General features: G+C 46.1%; 1 protein-coding gene across 2 annotated transcripts in view; it reads left to right on the top strand.

Moving 5' to 3' along the window:
• Positions 1-21856, top strand: part of Adck1 (aarF domain containing kinase 1) — a 125554-nt gene extending 103698 nt beyond the window's left edge. For both annotated transcript variants that reach the window (XM_003472331.5, XM_013155365.3), the window contains exons 8-11: positions 6086-6235; positions 7389-7586; positions 12219-12412; positions 13665-21856. In XM_003472331.5, coding sequence (XP_003472379.1) covers positions 6086-6235; positions 7389-7586; positions 12219-12412; positions 13665-13836 — 714 coding nt within the window. In that variant the 3' untranslated portion in view covers positions 13837-21856. The remainder of the gene's footprint in view (positions 1-6085; positions 6236-7388; positions 7587-12218; positions 12413-13664) is intronic.
• The last annotated feature ends 3300 nt before the right edge of the window (positions 21857-25156 follow it).

The raw sequence follows: 25156 nt of genomic DNA, 5'->3' as shown, positions 1-25156 counted from the left end.
TGTTTGGCTCTGCCATTCACTGGCTAGGTCCCCGTGGGTGAGTTACTGAGGGTCTAAGTCTGCTCCTCTGTGCAGTCAGAGGGATAACAATGCTTACTCTTCAGGGCCATGTGTGAACTTTGCAGACTGTGAGGCTCTGTAAATTCATAATTCATGAGGGTGGTATTCACAGAGGCAGTTTCCTCCATAGATTCTTTCAAAATCCCTTTACTTCCTTCCCATCTTGTTCACCTGTGGGTTGTATGAGTTGGTAGACTTGGAGATTGAGTGATAGTCATTTGTTAAGTATATGTTGCTGTACCCTATGAAAGCTCTGCTCAAGTTTCTGTCTTTCTCCTTGATTCCTGTTTTTACCACCTTTTTTAATTCAACTTTGTTGAATGGAATGTTTTTAGTGTTTGTGCAGCATCACTCCTACCTGCTAAGTCTTTCTGGATCTCTGGTACCTGCAATGAAGATTCTGGCTACAGAACCCACTAGAGGAAAACATCTCCTCCCATTGTCTGCCCTCCACTACTACTTGGAAGCCTCTGGATATTACAGGGCCCAGGGACCCACGACAGCTTCCTGGAGGTTCATCTTGTCATAGTGGTGTCAGGAGGGGGTGGCAACAGTGCCATTTTGGAGTTATGGTGCTGGGTCTGCTGCTTATAAGTTATGTCACTTTGGGAAAGCAACTCCCCCTTTTATGTCCCCATTTCCTTTTTCAAGTAGGGTACCAGAAAATGACCCATAGGACTGTCTGGTGATTAAAGCATGCACTTGGTGCATGCTGGGCCCAGTGTACGTTCATTGTGCCAGAAATTAAATCGCCCAGGTTTACAACCCTTAGCCTCTCTGCAGTGGCACTGGGATAGCATTTGCTGGCGTTGGAGAGCAGGGAGGGAAAAACCTTTCTCCAATTTTCACTCAGTTCCACTAAGGTGGGAGCATATGGAAATCTTTCTCTGGAGTGACCTGTAGTCCAAGGCAGCAGATATTAGAAGCTTTTCGTCCCTTTACCTGTGTCTTCCAATAGCCATGGCTCCTAGGATCTGTTCCTGTCTCCTCTGGGTCCAGGATGACTTGCAGAGCATCTTTAATATGACAGCTGAACAGCCTTTCTTGGTCTTGTGACACACACTGTGTGGCTCTCAGAGGACGGGTTGGTCAGGTCTAACCTGGAGAGGCTTTCCTAGGTGCCCGGAAGGGCCCTAAGAGTTACCTCCTCAGGTTCCTAGGACTGGCCTGATGCCTGTTGTCTTCCTCATGGCCTCTCCCAGCACCACAGGTGGATTCTCAACACCCTTGAGATGAGGGATGTTGTCTCAGCATTCACTTTTCCAAGATCACCATGCAACCATCAGTGAGTTTGGTCTCAATGCTGGGAAGCTGCAGATAGGTGGTCTGTGGTTTATGTACCCTAGTGTGGTGGTGGCATACCTGTGGCACACATGCTGCAACTGGCTGTTTGTTATCATTGAAAGCTCTAAAAGGTTTGCCAGCACTGACCTAGTGGTGGTTCCTGGGGACGAGGTAAGCAGAACTTACTGTACTGTGTTCCATGCAGCAGTCTGGTCTGTGTCTACAGGTCTGGGAAGAAACTGGGAGGTGGGCAAAGAAAGTGTGAATGACAAACCTCCTTCTCCTTAATATGAGTCGACTTGTATGATTATTAATATTCTAGCCAACCTTCTGTTTTTTCCAGAGATATTGGCCTTGCTTCCATGACGCCCCTCAGGAACATAAATAGACTTTCCCTTGGGAGTGGGAATAAATTAATTCATGCAATTATAGAATAATTAAAGTACTTTCAGCCAATTCAAGTCTTGAGAAAAATCCAGAAATAACTTCTTGACTTAAGTATTATTTACTAAATTAATTCTTTGCCGAGCCTTTTTATAGAGTCCTGGTTTTTCCCCTTTCCCTACTGCTTGAGAATAGAGGCATTGTGTAATTACTGAAATCACTTGTGAGTGGCACATTCTTTTTATGAGGAACAAATGAAGGACTTAGTAACTTTTTTGCTAATTGGCGCTGGTACCGTGATGTTGGTTAACACTGTAGTTTGGTTAGCTTCCCGATCAGGTCTTTTTGTTTTGTTTTTTTAAATGGTGCTGGGGATGGAATTCAGGGCCTTGAGCATACTGGGCACGTGCTTTGCCACTGAGATACATCTTTATTCCAGGCGCCTGTCTAGAATTTCCTGCAGACTCTTTTCTTAAAGTGGAGGACCTTGCTGGACCCGGTGGGGGCCTTCAGAAACTTCTGGGGCAGCCCCTGCCTGCCTCCAGAAGGAGCTTCCTGGGACTGGAGAGGCAGGGTGACATGATAACCCAGTGATTGTTCTCTGGAGTGAGGTCACCTGGGTTTGGCTCCTGGCCTCATAATTGCAGGGGATGAATCTTCCTTTCCTTCTGGATTTTCCTTCCATACCTGTTTTCTGTAGATGATGTCTGTGAGTACTGAGTTCATCCACATTGAATACCTAGCACAGCACATTGACTGTGACCACTCAGCAAAAGTGTTTATACAAAGGTTGTTGTTAATGCGGCAGCATCAGGGACACAGTTGTCTGTTGTTTAGTGGAAGGTACAGCTAAACATCATATGGAAGGGGTGCGAGAGAGGGTTATATGCCTAGCAGGGGACTTATATTTTCTCCTGGGATCCTTTGTGCCTGTATATAGATGTGTGAGTGCTCCCTGCACTCTTGGGCAGATTGATTCCAGCACAACTCTAAATATATTAAGAAAAATCATTCCATAATTTAGAAATAAGGCCAATAGAGTACAGTGTGCCCTCTCAAAGTCATTCTTGGTCATTGTTCAGCCAGCACTGCCTGCCCCCAACTTTTTAATATCTAGGGAAATGCACATTTGTTTGACTTTGTTATTGACAATTAATTAAGGCTTCAGACTGAAGTCATACATCAACTGGTAGATCTTGTCCAGTAGAGATGCAAATAATTTTGCCCAGTAGAAGAGATAACCCCAGAGGTTGATATTTTAAATGCATCGTAGGACAATATCCAGCTTCTGTTTCATCTAAAGTGTTAGTGTCTTGATCCTGTTTAAATGCCCCTAAGTACCTCCCTCCTCACAATTCTATTTGAACCAGTTCTGCTATGTTACCTGCTTCCTTGTTAGTGAGTTAAAGAAACTTTGACACATGGTCATTCTATATTTGTATGAGCTGTGTTTTTAACTTGATGACAGTAACACTTTGACAGAGATAGTGGGTGTTCTTTTTTCCAAGTGTAAAGGGAGGGGTCATATTTCTTTATCCCCATGCCATTCATGCCCAAGGTTGTAGAGCTATGATGGTTCCAGCAGCAAGCTATTGGCTTAGGCTAGTTTGTGCTTTTTGTTTGCCTTCCACATCTGTCCATCCTAGTGGCATCTGGTAAAAACAAACATTGAGAGTAGGCCCCAATAGGATGGGGGTGCTGAGAGAGGGCTTTGCTTGTGTATGTGGGTAGCAGTAGCAGGGTGCATCCCTCCTTCTACTCAGTCCTCATGAAAAGGGCTCTCCCACCCCGAGTCCCCCACATCCCTGAGGGCCATCTTTCAGTGTAGTAATAAGGGGCCTGGAGCGATTAGCAATATTTCAGAAAGCTTAAGGGAGATCATACATCTCCCTGTGACAGGTTTTCCCAGACTAAATGAAATGTCATTTCTCTGCTTTTTGGCTAGAATTCCGTCAGCTCAGTCTGGCTGCCCTGCTTATCTTGGGCTGATCAGAAGCCCTGATTGGACCTTATATGCGTCCTTGACAAATAAAAATGAATGATTACTTAATAAATGCAATTGCTTTGGCAGATACAGCCTTTCAAAGTATGGCTCCAGGGGGCTCCAAGGGATGTAACAAAATAAATGTTCTTGGTGGCGCAGAGATGGGGACTCACTAGCTCACCTAGGACCAGCTCAGGCTGAGACCCCCTCTCCTGGGAAACAGTATGGTAGCTCCAGGACACTCAGCTTCTCAACCTACCTGAGAACTTGGTCTGGGACAAAGCCTTGTCTGTCATGTGAGTAGACCTTAGTACAAGGGAGTTAGTTTCACGCAAGGCACTAAAGTACGAGTGTGGCAGCAGGGCACAGTGTCTTAAGTGTTTTCATCTCTTGAAAGGTACAGTGAACCAAGTCTACCCACTTCTAGAAGTGTTGTGAGGAATCAGCAGCAATCACCAGGGGGACACCTAGGAGAGGTCACCAGCTCACAAGCACTGCGATGTTCTGATTTACCTCTACGGCTGCCCTTGAGAGTAGCACTGTTATTGTTTCCGTTTGACTGATGAGAGTGTAAACAGCTTGTTGAAGGTCACAAAGCTCAATTGAAAAGTGCAAAAGTAGGTATGAGCCATATAGAAGGTTGTGGGGTTGCACCTGCTTTGTACCTTTTTCCAATGATGGACAATTAAGTTAACCTTGAGGAATCTCAGTTCCTCATCTGCAAAATAGGGGTCATGGCTATACCCTTTATAGCTGTTAATAAGGATGTCAGCTGTTGGTTGTAAGGCAGAGTTATTCTTGAGCACTTGATTTGGTTCCAGCTCTAACTGATTGGGTTTCAGAGGGGAATCATGGGGTTAGGACAAGTATGAGACATAGAAACTATGGAATCCTGGAAAACCACAGAGATCAGATCTAAGGGTTTCACTCACACTGAATGCAGTCTTACATTCATGTGTTTGGCTGTTACAAGCAAGCGCGTGCATAATAGAGCCAATCTATGGTATATAAATTATACCTCAATAAAGCTGTTTAACAAAACAGAGCTATTTCCTGCTGTCTTGGGGGTTTATGATAGTGGGCTAGATGGTCGTTAATCAAGCAATCACACAAATAATTGCTAGTGCTGTGAGAGAAAGCACTGTCCTATGAGTGTATGGAAGGTTAGGGGGAAATCTCTGAGCTGGAATGGGAGGTAAAGTAGGGCCTGAACCCAGTGACTGAGGAAATGGAAGGAATGCTCTGGCAGTGGAAACAGCATGCACAGAAGACCTGAGGCAGGAGAGCACAGGGATGCCTGAGGAAGAAAAAGGGCGAATGTTGCATGATGCAAGATGAGACCAGGGAGGCAGGGAAGGCCTGCCTGTGTAAAACTCTGTAGGTTGAGGAAAGATCCTAATCCTGTGCTTTCTACCTTGTGAACCCCAGCTCTTCTTAATTGGCTGGAATGTTTGTTAATGAACGTGGGGTCCCACCAAGCTGAAAGAAAGGCCAAGGCAGCCAGTAACCTGGGTGTCAGCTTTCTGCTTGAGCATGTCTTTGTCTCCTGGAAGCCCACTGGCAGATCATCTTTGGACCCAGGTTTGACTCTATTCTGCAGCTGTTCCCTAGCGGGGAACAGGCTTTTAGCTTTAATAAAAAAGAGAATCGAGATAAGAAGCCTGGCTCGGCAGGGAGAGCAGCAGTGACAGGATGATTTAAATGGCCTCTCCAGTGTCATTTCTTCTGTGCAGACATCATAAATCAGATTAGCATTGGGCTTTGGTGGGGCAGGGAGTCGGAGCGGGGGAGAAGGACCTTGACTCTGGAGCTGCCTGGGACTGTCCTGGAGCCACCAGGGGTGGTGGTGGGGTCAGCTAGTCCTGATTCTCAGTCCTAACCGTATTCTTTGGAGGAGGAGTTGGTGGGATAGGTCCCCAAACCTGTCCTCAGCTTTGGGCAGGAATGGAGAGGAGTGGATAAGAGAGAAGGGAAAGGAGAGGAGAGGAAGAGTGGATAGATGGATGCAGGAAGTAGAGAGGCCTGGCTACTGGGAAGATGAGCAGCCATTCTCCTACCTTAGCATGCATTGAAATCTTTACCTTATGAACTTAAAGAAAATACTGGTTAAAAAAAAAAAAGGAAAGAAAATACTGGTGCCTGTACCATTTCTAAGTTCCAGATGATTCTGATGTGTGACTAAAGTGGAGAAGCACTAAATTAGAGTTTAGTTTCTATCCTAAAGATGGAACTAAATCATCTAAAACTCTCTCTCTCATCACTTTTCAGATCTACTGGGTCCCTTTGGTCTCCTCTTAGAGTGTCCCAATTAAAAAACCAGAAAAGATTTCCCCAGATAGAGCAGAAATCCCACCTGCCTCCCTTCTCTTTCAGATCTCCCGCCACCTGGGCAAGATGTATAGTGAGATGATCTTTGTCAACGGCTTTGTGCACTGTGACCCCCACCCAGGCAACGTGCTGGTACGGAAGCATCCAGCCACAGGCAAAGCAGAGATTATTCTGTTGGACCATGGACTCTACCAGGTAGGAGAAGTCTTTATTGTCTTCCCAGGAGCTAGTTTTGCCTAGGGTCAGAGTCCACCGAAATTCTCCATCTTCCATGGAAGTGGAGTGAATAGCTAGGGTGGCTGGGGCTGGACAGGGCTCTGCCCTCCACTAGGAAACTGACATTTCCTGCACTTTGCTGCCCTAAGAGCTCACTGACCTTCAACTTCTTCCACAAAAGTAAGATTGATCTAGTCTTCTTTACAAACCATCACGATAAGTAGATGGCAGGGGCTTGTGGATATGTTGTGCCTTCCTAGGGAACCATGGGCCAGCCTTGACCTGGGAAATGAGCTGCCCTTGGTATGGGCTGGGACTTCGAGAAGGAGAGGTCCCAATGAGGTATAATAGAAAAGTAGGGGAAGAGAACTGACAGGGGTAGAGTAGCTCTTTAGTGGATCCTCAAGAACGCAGGATGGAGAGCAAGCTTTAGCATGAGCTCCCACCTGGAAGCTAGGAAGTTCACTGCCAACCTGGTATCCCCTTGGGTCCCAGCTTGATTCCATGAGGAAGGTGGTCCTGGGAGGTTTCCCCAGTAGTCTTCTGCTCCTTCCCCTGGGCCCATGTTTCCGTGTCTCAAAATCTCAGCATCCTCTGAAAGGCTTGGTGAAGTAGCACATACTAGGTTAAGTTAGGCTAGCTGTTGTCACACAGTCCCCAAGTGAATGGTGGCCCAACAGGAGTTTCATTGATTGTTCCTATGCCAGTCCTCAATGTGGTGGAGTCTATAGGCTCTGCCTCTCAGGTGTCTGGAAACAGTGATGCTGTCAACTGACAGCAGGGGCTTGGAGGCACATGGGTGGGGAAGTTGAGGGGGATGTAGAACTTCTGCCACATTGCGTTGATCATAGTTCAGCAGAGAGCCCACAGTTAACTTTGGGGGATGCTGGGAAAATCATCTGTACCAGAGAAGAAGAGTGCTCATAGACTTCTGGTTTCAAGCATTCCAAGTGAGGGATATTTAATCGATAGTAACTTTGGCCTTGGGCCCTTAGGGATGGCCACACTTTGATGGGGAGCAGACATCATGGGGAGTCATAGTCCTTGTCCCCTTTGCAGTGGTCAGCACCAGGGCTTGGGCCTTTGGTGAGGAGAGGAGGCTCAGGTCCTGTCATTGCTGTTGTGGCCATAGGTGCTCACGGAAGCGTTCCGCCTAGATTACTGCCACCTGTGGCAGTCTCTGATCTGGACGGACATGGAGAAGGTGAAGAAATACAGCCAGTGCCTGGGAGCTGGTGAGCTCTACCCCTTGTTCGCCTGCATGCTGACAGCCCGCTCGTGGGACTCCATCAACCGGGGCATCAGCCATGCCCCAGTCACTGCCTCTGAGGTACGTAGTCCTTCTCAGCCCTACTACCATCCAAATGCAAGGGACAGGACTGGCCTATGGATGCTTCCCAAATGCAAGGGACAGTGTGTGCGATTCTTGATTGGTGAGAGGAGTGTGCATGGGAGGAGGGGCAGCCCTGCGGCTCTATTGGATGAGGAGCAGGGAGGGAGAAGAGATGGTGTTCACAGGTAGAGGAGGGAAAGGGCAAGACATCCCACTGTGTCTCCTTCAGGCCTTTCTATCCTGGAGTGGAAGCATACTCAGGTAACCCTAATAACATGGACTTCCGTGGCTTTAGTTCCAACCTGCACATGTGAGAGTCAGGGTTCCTTCAAGTTCTCCCCCAGTGCTTCAGGAAGTCCTCAGGGGCTGTTTCTGTCTTAAGTCTTGTGGAATTTCTGTAGTCTCTGCCTGGCACAGTCTCCTGATACATTGCTCCTCTCAGGCGCCACACTGGGGCAAGCCCTTGCTTCTCTGTGTGGCATCCAAGCAGCATCACTCATCACGTCATCCTCTAGGACTTCTGCTGAAGTTGCCTGTTTGGTCTTTATTAGTTGCTCCTTTCTCTGTGTACCTAAATAGGAGTGTTGTGGAGTCTGGCTGGGGAACAGATCCTGGCAGCCTCTCCTTTGCTCATGCCCACCTTGGCTCCCCTAATAGAGGTACACAGGGCCAACTCATTCCTCCTGGCTCCACTTGGCTTCCTTCCAGGAGACCTCTCCATTCTTCATGGGAATGACTTCTGTCCCATCTACTCTTGTCAGTTTCCAAGGCCACCCATCCTGGGCTGTGGTGGACAGACTTGAGTTTCAGCTGAGGTCTCTGCTCACTGCAGGGTTATCCTTGTGCCATCAGGTAGTTTGGGCTCCGGTTCTAGCACTTCTTCCTGATTGCATGTCCTTGGGCATTCTTGTTACCTTAAGGTCCCTGCAAACTGGTTTGTGGCTGTTGGCTTTAGAGATGTCTGAAACCAAAATCTCACATGATCTCAAAGATGTCTCTTGGTCCCACTTTCCTACAAGTTGATGTCATCTTCCAGTAGTGTGGTGGCAAAGATGAGCACTCACTGTTCCTGACTGCACAGCCTTGAAGCTCATCATTTGAGTTGGAGTGACAGTCTCTTCTTTTGTACAAAAAGGGGAAACAGGGACAATGATTTCTGTTTTACCAATAATGCAAGCAAAGTGCCAACCCAAAGTTCTGGAAGTTAATTTATTCCACAAACATTTGGTTTTGCTGAACTCTGGATTTGATGTTGAGGATCTCATGATTCGCAGACAGACAAGGTTTGTTTAATTTACACTTTGGTTGAGGGAGACAGACAGTAAACAAATGAGCAAACAGGTAAGTTAGCAAATGTAATGGCAGGTGATGGATACCAAAGGAGGAAAAAAACAGACAAATAAACATGCACACATGAGGGGCTGGTATGATGTTCAGAGAAGACCTCCATGAAGAGCTGACATTTAAGCTGAGGTGTAAAGGACAAGAAAGGGAGCAGCCTCAGGAAGGGCTTGAAGGACACATTCCCAGCACGCTAGAGGAAAGGAGGGTTTGGTGCAGTCTGGAGTGTGGCAAGGAGGATGGTGGAATAGAAGAATTTGGCACTCTGGGCATGGAGGGGTTCACATGGGGTCTTTTAAGTCATGAAAAGAAGTTTAAATTCATTCTTAGTTTCCTAGTCTCTTTCCTATCACTGGGACAAAATACCTGACATGCACAGTTTAGGGAGAAGAGCTTTATTTTGGCTCATGGTTTCAGGTAGTTCAGTCTATAGTTAGCTCCAAGGCAGAAATGGCATGGCAAAGGGCATGATGGAGGGAAGCTACTCAACTCATGCGACCCAGGAAGAAGAGAGAGAAGGATCCAGGGACAAGAATACACTCATACCCCAGTGACTTACCTTTTTGGACCAGGCTTTCTCCTCATAGTACATTCAGCTATAAACTCATCAATGAATTAATCTGCTGGTGAATAGAAGGCCTCCATAATCCAGTTATCTTCTGAAAGCTCCACCTCTGAAAATAATGAAACTTTTGGGTGACGAGATCTAAATCATAACACTTGGTGCAAAACAAACCCTTTAAGAGCCTATAAGCAGGAAAAGAAAATGCTCACAACTGCTGTTTTTTAAAATATCTCCCTGGAATGGAGTAGATGTGCTGTGGGGTAGTCAATTAGGAGGCTGGCTAAGGATTCCAGGTGTCGAGGTGATAGAGGCTCAGTTCATGCTGGTAGAAAACTGAGTGCTGTTCTCATTTAGAATCAAGGGAATCCTGATACTGTACCCGGGAAAGGTATTTCCTCCCAACTAAACATGGCCTAAATAATGAGTTTGTTCTCTCCAGGGATGTGGGTCCTAGGGCTCTGGCTCACTCCTGTGATTCTCTTGGCTCTCCTATCATGATTGTAAGGTGGCAGTGGCAGTCCCAGGCTTCACATCTTTCTTCAGTGATGACCAGAGATCAGAATCAGGAGCTATCTTCTCTCATGTATTATCCCTTAGCTGCAAGAAGCCCTTTCCCAGAAATCCCCCAGCAGACTTGTCCTTAAGTCTCATTGGCCAGAAACTTATCACATGTCCTTACCTACACCAATCACATGGTAGGAGGATGAGTACTCAGAGCCCAGGTTGGCTGAGAGTTGTCAAGAGTTCCTGTTGGGGGGTGGCAAGCAGCTCTGAGTCCCTGAAGAGTGTGACCCCAAGGAGTCCAGTAAACAAAACTGGAGTTCTTTTAACAAAGGAGAAGGGGAGTGGCTGTTGCATGGATGCCTGGCAGGGTATACTACAGATACCCACCCTCAGAACATGTGCAAGCCTGCAGCTTTGTTGCTCTGAGAGCCACTGGTGAGGGCACCCTGCGGGCCTTCTGTTTGGACTAAGAGGGGTGTCAGCAGGCCAGTTCTGAACTGGCTGAGGGGGCACTCCATAGTGAGCCAGACCTTGGCCTGCCCTTCATGTTCAAGCAGGGAGACCTGCAGTTGTGGTAGTGGACTACCTCTTGGTGTCTGGCTTGTGTTGAGATGTTCTAGTCTGATAGCTCCTGCCTGAGAGACATTTTAAGTTTCACAGCAACTTAGTTATCAGCAGTATTCTCATGCTTCTCAAAGGACTGTTGGTTTTGCTTCTGCTGCAGAAGGTGGCCTTTGGCAGCACTGCTGGGCCCTTGGAAAGACTTCAGCTGGCACAGAGTGCTTGGCTGTGCTTTGCCTTTTATGACCGTCTGGGCTGGTAGGAGGTCAGAAGAAATGAAAGGACTTGCTCAGGGTCACACGGTCCTGCTGTGGGGTGCAGAGGCCTTATGACTGGATGGGGAGGGCACTGGCTCAGCTGTTGGGCTGCCTGGGTTTAAGTCTTGACCCATCACTTAAGAGCTGTGGACGTTAGACAGATTACTTTACTTCTGAGTGCCTTAGTTTCCTCATTTTAAATGACTGTCTTTCCTTTGCTGGAACAAAGGATCTGACAGACACAAGTTAAAGGAGGGTTTATTTTGGCTCATGGTTTCAGAGGTTTAGGCCCATGGTAGGCCAGCTCTGAGGCAGAAACATGATAGAAAGATGGGGCAAGGGAAAGTTGCTTACCTCATGGCATCTGGGAAGCCAAAAGACAAAGAAAAAGCCCAAGAGGAAGAGGCCTAGAACAAGGAAAACCTTTCAAAGGCACTCTTCCAATGACTTTTCTCCTCCAACTGGATCCTACCTCCTAAAAGCACATTCAATTATGAAGTCACCAGTGTATTAATCGCCTTTTAAAAACCCATCCTCTGAACACACCGGCCTTTTGGGGGACATTTCGATCCATACAATAGCAAATGGGGATAATACATGCAATGTGATAGACTCAGTATGAGGATTAAGTAAATTAATACTGCAAGCCTTTTTAAAGTGCCTGGCTTACTTGGTAATTTTCCAGTGTGTGTTGGCCACCACCATCACCACCTTTATCACTGTCATTATCATTTTTTTGGAGACCAAAAAGGTTCAGAGCTACACTGGCAAGCCCAGAATTCTGGCTGGGTGATTATCTACCTGGGCCCTTACAGAGCTCAGGGACAGGGAAGGAATTGAAGTCAGGCCCTTCTCAGCATCAAGGGCCAGCCCAGCATCCTACTGTAGGAACCTCAGGATCTCAGGTAGTGGCAGGATGAGACTGGTTCTGGCTTAGGGGTGGTGATCAGCAGTAGCATGTGGGTAGTGGGTGAATCCAGTGGGGAGCAGGGTGTGGGATGGGATTTGGGAGCTGTGTTGGAGCCAGGAGTTCAGATCTATGGCCTCTTACAGCCTGGACTCATTGATGAGGGACATGACTCTGCTTGCAGGGCTCCCAAAATTGGTGACCAGTGCAGGACCCTTGGAGAGTCACCTGGCCTTTCTGGATGTGCTTCTGTGCTGTACCCAGTGCTTGCCTAAGGTCTGAGCTGGGTCCTCCCATCCAGATCTTTTGTTCCAAAAGCCCCTGGTGCCAGACTTCCCGTAGGGAGGCTCCTTGTAGTACCAGAGCAGCTGTGCTAGGAGCTCAAGGCTGGAGCTTTCTTGTAATCCCCTGGTTGCAGGTTGCCCAGACCTCTGCCACTCTGGTCCCTCCTTCCTACACTGACATTTGTTTCTGTCTTGCCATTGCTGCCTCAGGATTCAGAGATCCGCAGCAATGCGGCCAACTACCTGCCCCAGATCAGCCAACTTCTCAACCATGTACCACGCCAAATGCTGCTCATCCTCAAGACCAACGATCTGCTGCGTAGCATCGAGGTCACCCTGGGCACCCGCGCCAGTGCCAGCTCCTTCCTCAACATGTCACGGTGCTGCATCAGGGCACTTGCTGAGTGAGTATGGGCTTCTTTCTCTGCCCACCGCCTCCCTGCCCCACTGTCTTCCCCATGGATGCTGCCTGGCTTTGCTTTCTGCAGTAGCCCATGTGATCTGGCCCATCTGGCCCAATTCCAAATCCCCCTAAGAAGAAAGATAGGGGCAGTTAGCTCCGGCAAGCTAGCAGGTGCCCTGGAGTGTAGTGCCTTTGGTTGGACCGGAAAATCACCTGTACTTGTTAAGTGGTGGATTCTAGGACCTTATCTTCCTTATTCAGTCTTCTAAGCAGTTCTTATCTTAAGTTTAAAATGTTTTTTGAGAGTCCCAGCCCCATCCAGGGGTACCCTGGGCTTGGTCTCAGGAGTCTTTGGTGCCACCCCATCTCTAATTGACCCTGGGACTGGCCAGGCAGCTAGGCCAGTGCTCTTTTTCTTGGCTGTGACTCAGGAAAGTGTGGTCATTAAGCTCTCCGGGAATCCACTCTTTCTAGCTACTGCAGTGCCCTTGGAGTGTTGAGGATGAGGAGAAGGGTGCTTACTCAGGAAAATAACTCCAGAGACTGAGGGCTCTAGGCCTTCAAGTAGTGTGGTGAACATCTGAAGGCCCTGCTCTGATGGAATGTTTCACTGGCTTGTGGTCTGGTCCCTGCCCACCTATACTGGCAGGCAATAGGTCATCCTGGGAAACTTAAGAGATTGACCACATATATCATGACCCACATCAAACATCACACAATAGTACAGCAAAATATACTGCATGCTAAAAGAGCTGGTCATGATTTATTCTTCCTTAGAGTGTGTAGGAGGTTATAATATTGAATAGGTCATCATCATAAACACCAGTTTTCATTGCATCTTGTTTTGGGCCCAGAAGGAGTTGGGCCTGAGCCTTCTAGGACCATTTGATCATTTTTACAATGAGTTTTACACTCAAAAAGTTTGATTGCATTTAAGTTTGGAAGATTCTGGATTAGCATGTGTTTATTATACTTTTGGAAAAGGAATCTGGTATGTTCTACTCCCTGGATATATCAGATCCTAAGATACCCTGGGAAACAATTGCTTTTGCTTACCCAACTTATGTGAATAACTTCTTTGGAGTATCTGAGTTCCTCTGGTCCTGCTTTGGGCAGTGATATGATCCCATAACCAAGGGTGGTTCCCAGGAGCAAGGAGCTAGAGAGTCAGCCAAGTCACCATCTTTTATTAATGATGTAATGTTTCTCACCTCTTTCTCTCTTTTCTTTCCTTTTCCTTGCCCTTTCTCCAGGCACAAGAAGAAGAATACTTGTTCATTCTTCAGAAGGACCCACATCTCTTTCAGCGAGGCCTTTAGTTTATGGCAGATCAACATGTATGAACTCATTCTGCGTGTGAAAGGGCTGAGGCTGACCAGCTGGGTCTCAGCCCTGATTTGCTGGCTTTTTCCTGTTCCACACTGAGTGGGTTTGCATACTCCTTTCTGGCTCCTTTCACTGTTCATATTTCCTTTGTTCCCTGTCTCCTCCCAGTGCCCTCATTTCTATCGTGGGGTGATCTGCAGTCTCAGGGTCATGGTCCATGCACCAGGATGCTCTACCTTTGGAACTACTCAGCTGGGCCATTCCTGTTTCTTCAGGGAGAAGTTACAGCAGCCTCTTCTCCTGTGCCTGTGTGTGCCCTTGGCCCCTATTCCCCCTTTCCACTGCCCACTTATATTGTCAGTATTGACCAAGTGTGCCACCGAGGGTACATTTAACTAGCAGGAAGTCTGATTTTGTCAGAGGTGAGCATTGTCTCTGAAACTTCTGGAGGACAGGCTCTCTCTCCTTCCATGTCCCTTCCTAGAGGTGTCACGCCTGAACGAGGCAGTTTGCCATCTGAGGGCAGACTCTGGGAAGCTGTGGGTTCACTGAGATCTATTTGGTATTATTTGTATTGTATTTCAGTAAGTCTGCTTTGGTTTTCAGAGTCTGTCCAGCCTGACTCACTTGGCTCCCACTTCACCCCAGCCAGGTACCCATTCTGAGTGTGGTCCTGGCCCTAACCAAAGGTGGACAGCTCCTCTTGGGTGCTTTAATGTTTCTCTGGGATTTCCCTGGGAGACCTAGGAGAATAAGGCCAAGGCTTGATGGAATTTTTATTCAAGGTTGGGAATGAATCCACACCAGACAGTGATGGATCTGAGCACTGAGTACCAAGAGGATCGGCGCCTTGGCCCCTTGCCCTTGTAATCTTTCCAAGAAGTGGACTCCTTCCACTGTGGGACCACTTCTTGGGGGACTTAGCTCTCCTTCCAGGACTGAGAACTTGATTGGAGAAGTTAAGCCCAGGGCTGGGAGCTTAGAGGCTGGCTTTTTTCCCTCTAGATCTTGACCACATTTAGGTACCTCATTGTTCTAGCCCTTTCCTGACTTAACCTTCTGGTTCTTAGGTGATGGCTTCAGTTCCAGTCTGGGATTCTACTGGATCTTTTCAGTCCTCCTAGAGTCCTTATTCGTGTTGCTGAAACTTTAGTCACTAGGGCTAGACTTTCTTTCTTTCTCTCTCTCTCTCTCTCTCTCTCTCTCTCTCTCTCTCTCTCTCTCTCTCGTTCCGTTCCTCTCCTTTCCGTTCCTTTCCTTTCCTTTCCTTTCCTTTCCTTTCCTTTCCTTTCCTTTCCTTTCCTTTCCTTTCCTTTCCTTTCCTTTCCTTTCCTTTCCGTTCCGTTCCGTTCCGTTCCTTTCCTTTCCTTTCCTTTCCTTTCCGTTCCGTTCCGTTCGGTTCCGTTCCTTTCCTTTCCGTTCCTTTCCTTTCCGTTCCTTTCCTTTCCGTTCCTTTCCTTTCCGTTCCGTTCCGTTCCTTTCCGTTCCTTTCCGTTCCGTTCCGTTCCTTTCCGTTCCTTTCCGTTCCGTTCCATTCCTTTCCGTTCCGTTCCGTTCCTTTCCGTTCCTTTCCGTTCCGTTCCGTTCCTTTCCGTTCCTTTCCGTTCCGTTCCGTTCCTTTCCGTTCCGTTCCGTTCCGTTCCGTTCCTTTCCGTTCCGTTCCGTTCCGTTCCGTTCCTTTCCTTTCCGTTCCTTTCCTTTCCTTTTGCGGTTCAGGGTGGCCTTGAGCTCACTTTGTAGCCCAGGATGGTCTCAAACCTGTGATGATCCTCCTGCCTCAGCCTCCCAAGTGCTGGGATGACAGGCATGCACTACCACATAGGGCTGGGTTTTTGTTCAGAAACCTCATGTTGCCTGTTTGAATTCTGCTTACATCTGTTGAATTGCAGGCTACTTGTCCCGTCTGTCCTCTGTTCCTCCTTCTGGGACACCCTATACTGCTGCTCTAACTCCTATGTCTGTATGGTGTCTGGGTCCCCAAGACCTCAAATTTGCCAGGTCTAGCTCCCTGAAGATCCATGGTCCTAGATGGTAATTTTATTTGAATCTGTCTTATCTTGTTCTACCCTATTCATAGGGGTAGAAAACCATGAGTCAGGGACTGGGGATATAGCTCAGTGACATAAGCACTTGCCTAGTAAGTGCAAGGTCCTGAGTTCAATTCCTGGTCCCACCTACTCACCCCCCAAAAGAAAACCCTTAGTCTAAATCTTGTTTTCTGTTCTTTTTATTCATAATATGACAAGTAGATTTTCTAGTGATCAGAAATGGTTTGTCACTCTTTTATTTCCCAAAAGAATTGATTGTTCTTAGAGACTAGTTCAATGTATCCAGGGACCTGCAAGAATAATTTGCAGAATCTGTTATTAATCATGAGGATGCATGGTGCATATTATATTTTATGATGTCTTTTATAGGCACTGAAGTAAATATAAATGTCTTTTCTGTTCAAGGTAATGGTTGCTTGCTTCTCACTTTCATGTGATGGTTGGCTTCCTTTGCGCTGGGATCTAAAACATCAGCATGTTGCCAGTGAGCCCAGCACCCAGGATGCTTATCCAGGTAGACCCGAGAGACAAGGAGAGTTGGAGGTACAGGACAGCTTGAAAGTAGGAAGGGAGCAGGCTGATTTTTATTGAGTGCTTTTCCCACGAGGGGCCAGCAAGGCTATGTTATATTTTAAATTATCTCATCAGCTCTCTGAGGAAGGGGTTATTAGCTTCATCTTACAGAGGTGGGAACCTAGGGTCAGAGAAGTTTAGTAATTTGCCTGTGGTCACTGAGCAGCTGAGTGGTGTTCTCTGCTTTGTTTTTGATTCCACAGTGCCAAGGTAAGGATTATAATTATTCCTATGGCTGTCTTATGTGCTTGACTTATATGCCCCTCAGGTATGTGTCCAGCACCTAGATGACCAGCACCTAGATGTCCTTGCCTGCAGAAGATGCTCCATAAATGTGCAAACATTGAGAATCCTGACACTCTTTGAGATTTTCAGAGATGGTAAAATCTGTGCTTTTGAGAAGCTACACACACATCAGTCCTGCAAGAGGTGGTGCTTTGCCGGTCAGGTTAATTTGGGGAGTGTTTCTTGGTCACTGCAGGATCAGAAATGGTCTCAGCTCTGCAGGCTTCCTGGGGGCACTCCTGACACTGCTGCAGACTTGCACACCCAAGACCTGATGCTGTTGCTTCTGGTCCCTGCACTCTTGGTCAAAGGGGAGCTGTGGGAAAGCCCCACGCCCCAACCCTTAATTCTGCAAAAGTCTTGATAGAAGCCAAGTTTGGTAAAGACCTATTTGGCCCAAAGGCTCCCGTTCTTACTTCCATTTTTTTCATTTCCTCCCCATTTCCTTCCTTCTCTCTCTTCCTCCACTCTTTCCTTACTGTGAAGCAAAGCCTGATGGGGCTCATTTCCAAAGGAAGAGTGTGATTGTCCTTTGGAAGAGTGAATGTGACACCCTGGGCTGCAGTTGCGATGTCTGTTTCCTTTGCAGTCAGTGCCTCTTGGCCTGATCTCCCTGCTCCTGTGAAGCTCTGCTGTCAGCCAGCTCCCCTCCTCCCAGGTCACGGTGCCCCTGGCCAGTGCTGCTGGGGCATGAAAGCTCTTTCTCCCTGCTCTGCCTTTGGCTGCACTGTTGCATAGCTCCTCTGAAGTTTCTTCTTGTTTTTTCTCTTATGCATTAGAGGGAAGGACAGTGTTAAGTATGGTCACATGGTAGGAATTCAGCCTCCCAGGCCTGCCATTTCAGCATCTGTGTCCTTGCATTTCAAGTTCCCCAATTAGGGTAGAGACCTCTGTCTCACAATCACACATGGTTCAAGTGTCTTCCAGAGAAGAAAGGAACGCAGCTCAGGAACTGCTTCATGCATGGGCATCAAATAGCACTTCACTGAGATTGAGAGAGGCCTGACTACTTTCACAATTAAAAAGCTCTCAGGAAATCCTCAAAATGCATATGTGCCAAAGCAAGACAGTGAAAGCAGTGATGTGGCATTAATGGTTAGTTAATTACAAGTTGACTCGGTAAGCATAACACTAATGTTATTCCTAGTGTTGAACCTCTCCCCAGAAGTAGGCATGAGGGATATTGTTTTCTAGATGTATTTACAGTTCTAGATGTGGAAATCACATTTAGTGGGGATTGGCAGGGAAGTCACTGGTCAGTTTCTTGTGGTGGGCCTGGCATCTCTGTATGGGTCTAACCTGACAGTTGCCTCTCTGTGCCCAGCAAGGCAAGACAGCCTCTCCTGAGCTGGTAGCCAGTCCTTTCAAGTGCATTTGGTCCTGAGAGACAGAAGTGATTGGTGGGCCTGTCTTTAGGTGGGTCACAGTGGGGAGGGAAGGCAGGAAGGATGGACTGTCAGTAGCATAGACTTTTTTTCTTTCCATGGCTAATGCCGGGTGGGCTACAGAGCCCTTCCAGGTCCTAGAAACTAGTGTGCCAGGTGTCATTTCATCCTTTTGGAGTTACCAGGGCTGAGCTGGCATCTTGGAGCTCAGCCCCCTGGTCTGTGTATCTGGCAGGAGAGCTTTCTGTGCCAAAGATAGGCTTGCACACGCCGTTATCTACCTACAAGTGGTGTAGAGTAGTAATTAAGGGCATGGCTCTTGCGTTGGCCTGAGTTCAGTCTTTTGTACTATATTATTCTATTCTACCTATGTAAAGCAAGTGACTCAACCTCTTGGGGCCTTGCTTCTCCAGTTTGAAAAGTAAAGAAAATAGCAACTGCCTAGGGTTACTGAGAGAAACTGGGTAGGTAATAGATACAGTGTATTTGAAGAAGATGAACCACTCCACAAGTATTCAGTAAATATTTGTTAATAGCCTACATGGCAGACACTATTCCCAGCCTTCTTAGTTCTTACTAAGGTAGGCTTGGGTCTAGGTGGAAGGACTAGCTAGCAATAGATGACAAAACAGCAACAGCTAATAGTAATAGTAATAATAACAACTAATATCAAGGACTGTTTGCTCACTGCTTTGCATGAATTCATTCTCATTTAGTTCCCACATTAGTGCCATGAGGTTCAGGGCCACTGTCATTGCTTTGGTCAGGTGAGCACACTGAGGCACAGCAAGTTCAAGATGCTTGCTGGAGGTAACCCAGGTGATGAGTTGGTCTGTAGCCACAGCTTGGCTTTCCACCTCTGGCTGCACCACAGGTGGCTTTGACTTGGGATTGGACGGCCAGCACTGCACCCAGTCCTGCTGGACTCCCATTACCTTCTCGTCTGCCTCCATCTGCACTGGTAGGCTCCTGTGGTGGGCAGCTGGAGGGGAGCTGAGCAGGGCCCTATGAGCAGTTGTTTTCCGAAAAGGAGGGAGGCCTGTATGGGCCAGAGCTTACCCAGCCAGTGTGGCCTTGGACACCAAACCTGGGCCCCTCTGGATACCGTGATAGGAGCCTCTGGAAATCCTTGTCAGGGAATGAATATTGGCAGAACTGCTGTTTTACCCCATGGTAAGTAGGAATATAGAAGAAGTTCTGTCTTCTTTACTTCTTCCTCTTCCTCCCAAGTATTTAGGAAGAAGTGACAAGCTGTGAGAGATTCAGGAGAGAAACCAGAAGCAGGTTTCTGATGAGCTGGTTGGAAGTGAGTTCTAAGTCAGCAGCAGTTTACGTCTGTAGCCGTCTAGTGGCTCTGACCCTTACCTTACTTTTGGCCCAGATCTGGTTCTCTGGCGGAGCCCAGTGCCACCTGCGCTGAGCCAGATAGCTGGAGGTCAGGCCTGTCATGACATCCTAGTCCTGGTGTTGTGGGCAGATGTTTTTGGTCCCTGAGCTTAGATTCCTGCTGTGGAACAACAGTGACTGTCCAGAGGCTGCCCCGCTCAGACATCTGTGGTGTCAACAGGTAGTGCTGGTGAAAGCTACAGGGAGAAGTAAACTAATGGGCACACAGCACTGCGTGGGCAGTTTATCTGCCTGGGGTCCCTTGCAGCTCGAACTAGGATTCCTTTTTCTCCAGGACACTTGTTTCTGCAAATGCACTGACGCTTACATCTCCCACAAGCCATGGGGTAGACACATGGCCACCCCTCTGACAAAAAAAGAGATTGGTTCCAGTAGGAACCCATGCTCCCAAGTAAACCTTTGGTGTGGAGGTATGGAGAATGACTACTTTCATTGCCTGCTAACTGGTGGCTATCTTGCTGTGTTGTTCTTGGAGCTTCTCAATCTAGCCATTCTAGCAAGCGAGGTACATTCTTGATTTTCAAAGTAAATGAGCCAATAAACTTGAAATCTTCCACCTCAGTTTTTGTGTGTGAATTACCTGTCTGATGTTTTGTGGGGAAAAGTCCTGATCATCACAGCTCTTTAAGGGGCTGGACCCATGTTGCAAGGTGTACAGACCCTATTGAAGACTAGACAATTCCTATATAAAGGTAGGAAATGAAGAGACGTTTATAGACTGGATGCTTTCCAGAGAGCTGGACAAGAGTAAACAGTTAAATTGGAATAAAATTGTTACTGTTATGGCTGTAGAAGGTATGAAAGTATGAGCTACTGGTTGGTTACTATACATGTCATTTTCTAGTGAAAACAATGTCATTCTGACTGGATGCCAGTTATGTGAATATACTTTGTACAGTAGACATGTCTGTTTTCTAGTAACACATGGAGCTGTTTGAACTGGCTGTTTGGCTGAAATAGGCTTAGTTTTCTCTATTGATTCTGCTCATTGCTGTCTACACACATCACCCCCAGAAAGCTGGCAGGAACAGTTTCTTTAGTCACAGTATTAGCTGGATAGAGCCATCTTTGGGAACACTTAGGATAAGGACAGTCTCACATGGGTGTACCCCATGGACCTGCAAGTTCTCTGCTGGCCAGGTCGTGGAGCCCACACTGAAGCAGGGGTGAGACTGGGAAAGGGACTGTGAGATTCTCTCTGCCCCTGTCCTTCATAAATTCCACATGCCCGACTGAGTAAAGTGAGAGCTTGTGGGAGAGTTGGCAACTCCCTCCCTGTTTAGGTTGTGCTGTTATTTGAAGTTTGTTAAACAGGCTGATCTTGATGATGCAGGCAGTAAGCTCACCCTGTATCCCTGACCCTACTCTGCTTTTTTCATAGTCCAAGCCACTCCACCTCTGTGACCATGCTCAGGTACAGCTTCCTGTAGGGAACCTGCCAAACCACTAGGCCCTTGCACATCTGCCTCTTTCCTCAGTTTTCCTGATCGTCTCTCCCATTATTCACACATGTCTCCCAGCTCATGCAGTCCTCAGAGGACAAGGCACATTCCCTCTGTCTCTCATGTGTCTTTCTACATCATGATGATGGAAGCAAAGGTCAGCCTCGCATTTGTTGGGTGGACATTTACGTGTGCATCAGTCCCTGCATGTACAGCACGTGTGCCTTCAGTGTCCATCCTGGGGGTGGGGAGGGGAGCAGTGAGATCAGATGTCATTCTGACTTTAAGGACTGTAGTCTCCAACAAGAGGAGCTGACTTTGGAAAGAAGAGGACTGTTGCTGAACCAGGAGTCTGCGCTCTGAAGAAAGAGAAAGGGATTTTACTGAGGGATAGTGGTGTTACTTGCAGCCCTGCCAGGAAGGAAGATGTGATGAGACCATTTCTGTATTTCTCTGTAGGGCCAGATGTCCCAGCATCTCATTTTGACTAAGATGTGACCTGAAATCTCAGTAGATGATGCCCTCAGCAGCCACCCAGTCCCAAACCCTTTATCCCCCTTGACCTTTGCATGACTCTCCTAACCCCTTTTGGTATCTCTTTGAATTTTTTTTTTTTTTTTTTTTTTTGTCTTTTTCGTTTTTATCGGTACTAGGGATCGAACTCACGACTGCCTGCTTACAAGGCAGGCGCTTATGCCACTGAGCTAAATCCCCAGCCCCCCCCTTTTGGTATCTCTTGCATCCATCAACTGTCTTCTACCTCTATACCATCTGGTTCACATCTGGTCTCCCCTGTAGTCTTCTGGCTCCCATCTTGTGTCTCCTTGTATCCCTCTGCACTACCCACCCAACTGCTGTTTTTCAAACAACCCAAAGCCAACTTGTCTAGAGGCATGTTGCCAAAAATCTGTTTGCCTAAGGATTGATTCAAGGAATCTATTTACCTAAAATTAAATATTCTTGAGTATTTTCAGATCCATTTGGCCTTCCTGGCTTATCTTGCCTGTTTTCTTTTGCATTTAAAAATTTTTAAAAACCAATTCATGAAAGAGGGATTTTGCTCAGTGGCATAAACACCTGCCTGGCAAGTCTAAGGTCATGAGTTTGATCCATGGTACCAAAAATAAATAAATAAAATTATGCCAGGCATGGTGTTGCCTGTCATCCCAGTACTTGGGAGGCTGAGGCTGGAGAATTGTTGTGACTTCAAGACCAGCTTGGGCTACAAAGTGAGTTCTAGGCCAGCCTGAACTACATAGTGAGACCCTGTCTCAAAAAGAGAGAGAGAAAAAGTGGGAGAGAGAGAGAGAGAGAGACAGAGAGAGAGAGAGAGAGACTATTTGACTCAATTTTTTATTTCTAATGAGTATCACATATGCAATTTTTCATGAATGGGTTTTTTTTGTATTCTTACATATATCTTTTTCTAGTTTACCTACTTTCATTAACTTTAAAGATAACCAATATTTAGCCCTGTGTTTAAAGACATTTTCCTCAAAATATTGCTATCTTAGAAGTAAATATTCAAGACATTAATTACAATCAATTTTTATGTCATCTTGATCCCTTAACTAAGGGTAAATTAATTTCAAATGAAAAAATGGATATTAACATTGAATTTTGTGTAAAGTATATTGCTTTATAAACTAAGTACCCTGAAAAATGTTGATTCTTATATGCAGTATTGCAGGTTGCCTAAATCTGTCCTTGCTAGGTACTGTAATACAGTGTATGCTCAACTTGTATGTCCGGTGAGATTCAAGGACAAAATTAGTACTATCAGTTGTAGCAAAGCAATTTATCCCATGAATAATAGGTGTCAGACCTCAGAGAGGAAACATTTGCTTCATATTTTATACAAGGAAACCAATGAAATGAAATAGACTGGTGTTGGTAGAATGGATAAGCTTTTGACTCAGGAAGGTAGACCATATTTGTTTGGGGTTCTAAAATAAATATGGCAAATACCTGTTACCTTCTAGCATGGCCAATACAGGCTCAACCGATTGACATTGCATCCTTTTACCTAGAGCTGGGATGTGGCTCCAGAATCCATAACATGACACACCAGCCAACTGCCATTCATCAAGCCATGTTGGCATGTAATGCCCTGGTGCTGTCTTTCTAACCAGGAACAGTTCATTACCTAGGGTAGTGTAGGGTGCTCCCAAATGAAAGGAGAGTGGACTGGTTACCTTCTTCACCAGCCAGAACATTCCTAGCTTTCTGTGATGGTGAGGCAACATCTTGGTCTCATTTGAAGAGATTAACGGTATTGTGACATTTCCTGGCTTAGAGAACTGTCACGCTACACTGTCTAGTTGTGTCTTCTGCAGGGAGTTTGAACTTCTGGGTTGTGGGGAGTCATTCTGAGCATTTACACTGGACCCCAAAGGAATTCTGAGTAAGAGCCCCTTGCCCCCTCACAGTGTCCAGCTTGGTAAGCTGCAGCCATGGGGCTGGGAGGACTCCCTGATGGGAGTCTAGGGAGCTGTGGGAGCTAACCAGCTGGTCACTGAGGGCAAATCTCCCCTCATCCACCTTGATTGTAGTTACCTGTAAGTTAAAGCAATTGAGTTATATCACTGATTGCCAGTGCAGGTGGTGCTGCCCCCAGGGGCTCTCTGGAAATGTATGGGGACATTTTTTGGTTATCATAATGATTGGGGAATTGCAGCTGGCCTGGAGTGGATGGGATCAGTGGGTCAGGGATGCCAGAGATCTTAAGGGCAACAGAACTTCTCTCAGCGAATTTCCTTGTAACTGGGTGATTTCTAATGGTTCCATATTATATGCACTTAGTGAAAACCCTGTTTATAATGAACTGAATCGACAACCTGTTTTACTTGTACATGCAAAGCATTTTTTGCATTGTTTTATTACCTGATTGGTTTTCTGGGAATGGAATTACCATGAATGTTGAGTAGTGACTTCTTTCTTTAGGAGTCACTGTTCACCATTTTGGGAAGCTAATTGCCAGCAGCAATGTGGAACCTGCATTTTTTCTTCATTTTATTTTAAAGAACAAAACAAAACAAAGCAGAACAAAGAAAATCAAAACAGAACAATTCAAGCAACACTGGACTTCAAAACAAGGCAACAGGATATCAGCAGTGGCTACCATAATGTCTCTTGTTTTCTTTGAAATAGTTGACCATACCTTCACACACAATAATATCAATCATAACAAAATAGTATTAAACCAATCAAAAGAATGAAAGCGTTACAGGACTTCAAAACCAGATAACAGGAAATGAACAGTGGTTACTGTAATATCTCATTTTCTTCAAAAAAGTTGTTCATTCTACCACACATAATAAAATTTTTTAAAAAACCAATAGAACCAATCAAAACAGAAGAATAAAAACAGGCCTTCAAAACAAGATGATAGGAAATCAGAAATGGCTACCATAATGTCTCATTTTCTTCAAACTAGCTGTTCATACCATCACATAGTAAAATCAAACAAAACAAAACAATAAAACCAATTAAATGAATGAAAGCATAAGACTTCAAAACAGGATATTAGATAACCAACCATGATTACCATAGATACATCCCATTATGTTCAAAATAGCTGTCTATACCATCAAAGTAAAATCTAACAAAATTACAGAAAAAAACCAAACCTAACAGAAGTGTGAAAACAATAGGAAAAGACAATAAGAAATTAACAGTAGTTACCACCTTTCCCTTCCAGGTGTTTCCTCTCCTGTCACTAACTATTTTGATCCTATTAACTCCTTCTGGTTTTATGTTAAGATTTGTATGAGTTCAAACTGTTTCGCCTATGAACATGATCTCCAGTTGTATCCATTTACCTACAAGTACCTCGAGATTATTTTACTTGATAGCTGAGTAGCTTTTCATTGTATGAAAATACCGTATCTTTCTTATCCACTCTGCAGTTGATGGGCAAGCTATTCCTGCTTATTGCTGACGTCCTATAACATGGTACATTGTTTTCTCTCCTTTGACTGTCTATGAATTTCCTTTCCAGTTAATGTGTTTCTTGTATCTAGTAATTAAGTTTTTTGTTTTGTTTTGTTTTTTGGTACTAAGGATCGAACTCATGACCTCACTCTTGCCAGACAGGTGTTTGTGCTGCTGTTCTAAATCTCCAGCTCTTGTATATAGTATATTGATGGATCTTGTTTCTTGCTCCACTCTCCCGGTGTTTCTTTTTATTGCTGAATTGAGGCCATCTACATTAATGGTTACAACCAGCGTACATTGGTTTGTCTGCCATGCTATCTTCCTGCTGTTGGCCCTCCACTTT

This window comes from Cavia porcellus, unplaced genomic scaffold (genome assembly GCF_034190915.1).
Source record: "Cavia porcellus strain 051 isolate PalLab524CR breed Dunkin Hartley unplaced genomic scaffold, mCavPor4.1 scaffold_31, whole genome shotgun sequence".
Lineage (NCBI taxonomy): Eukaryota > Metazoa > Chordata > Mammalia > Rodentia > Caviidae > Cavia > Cavia porcellus.
Note: the sequence above shows the minus strand (reverse complement) of the source record. Positions and strands in the feature narration are given on the sequence as shown.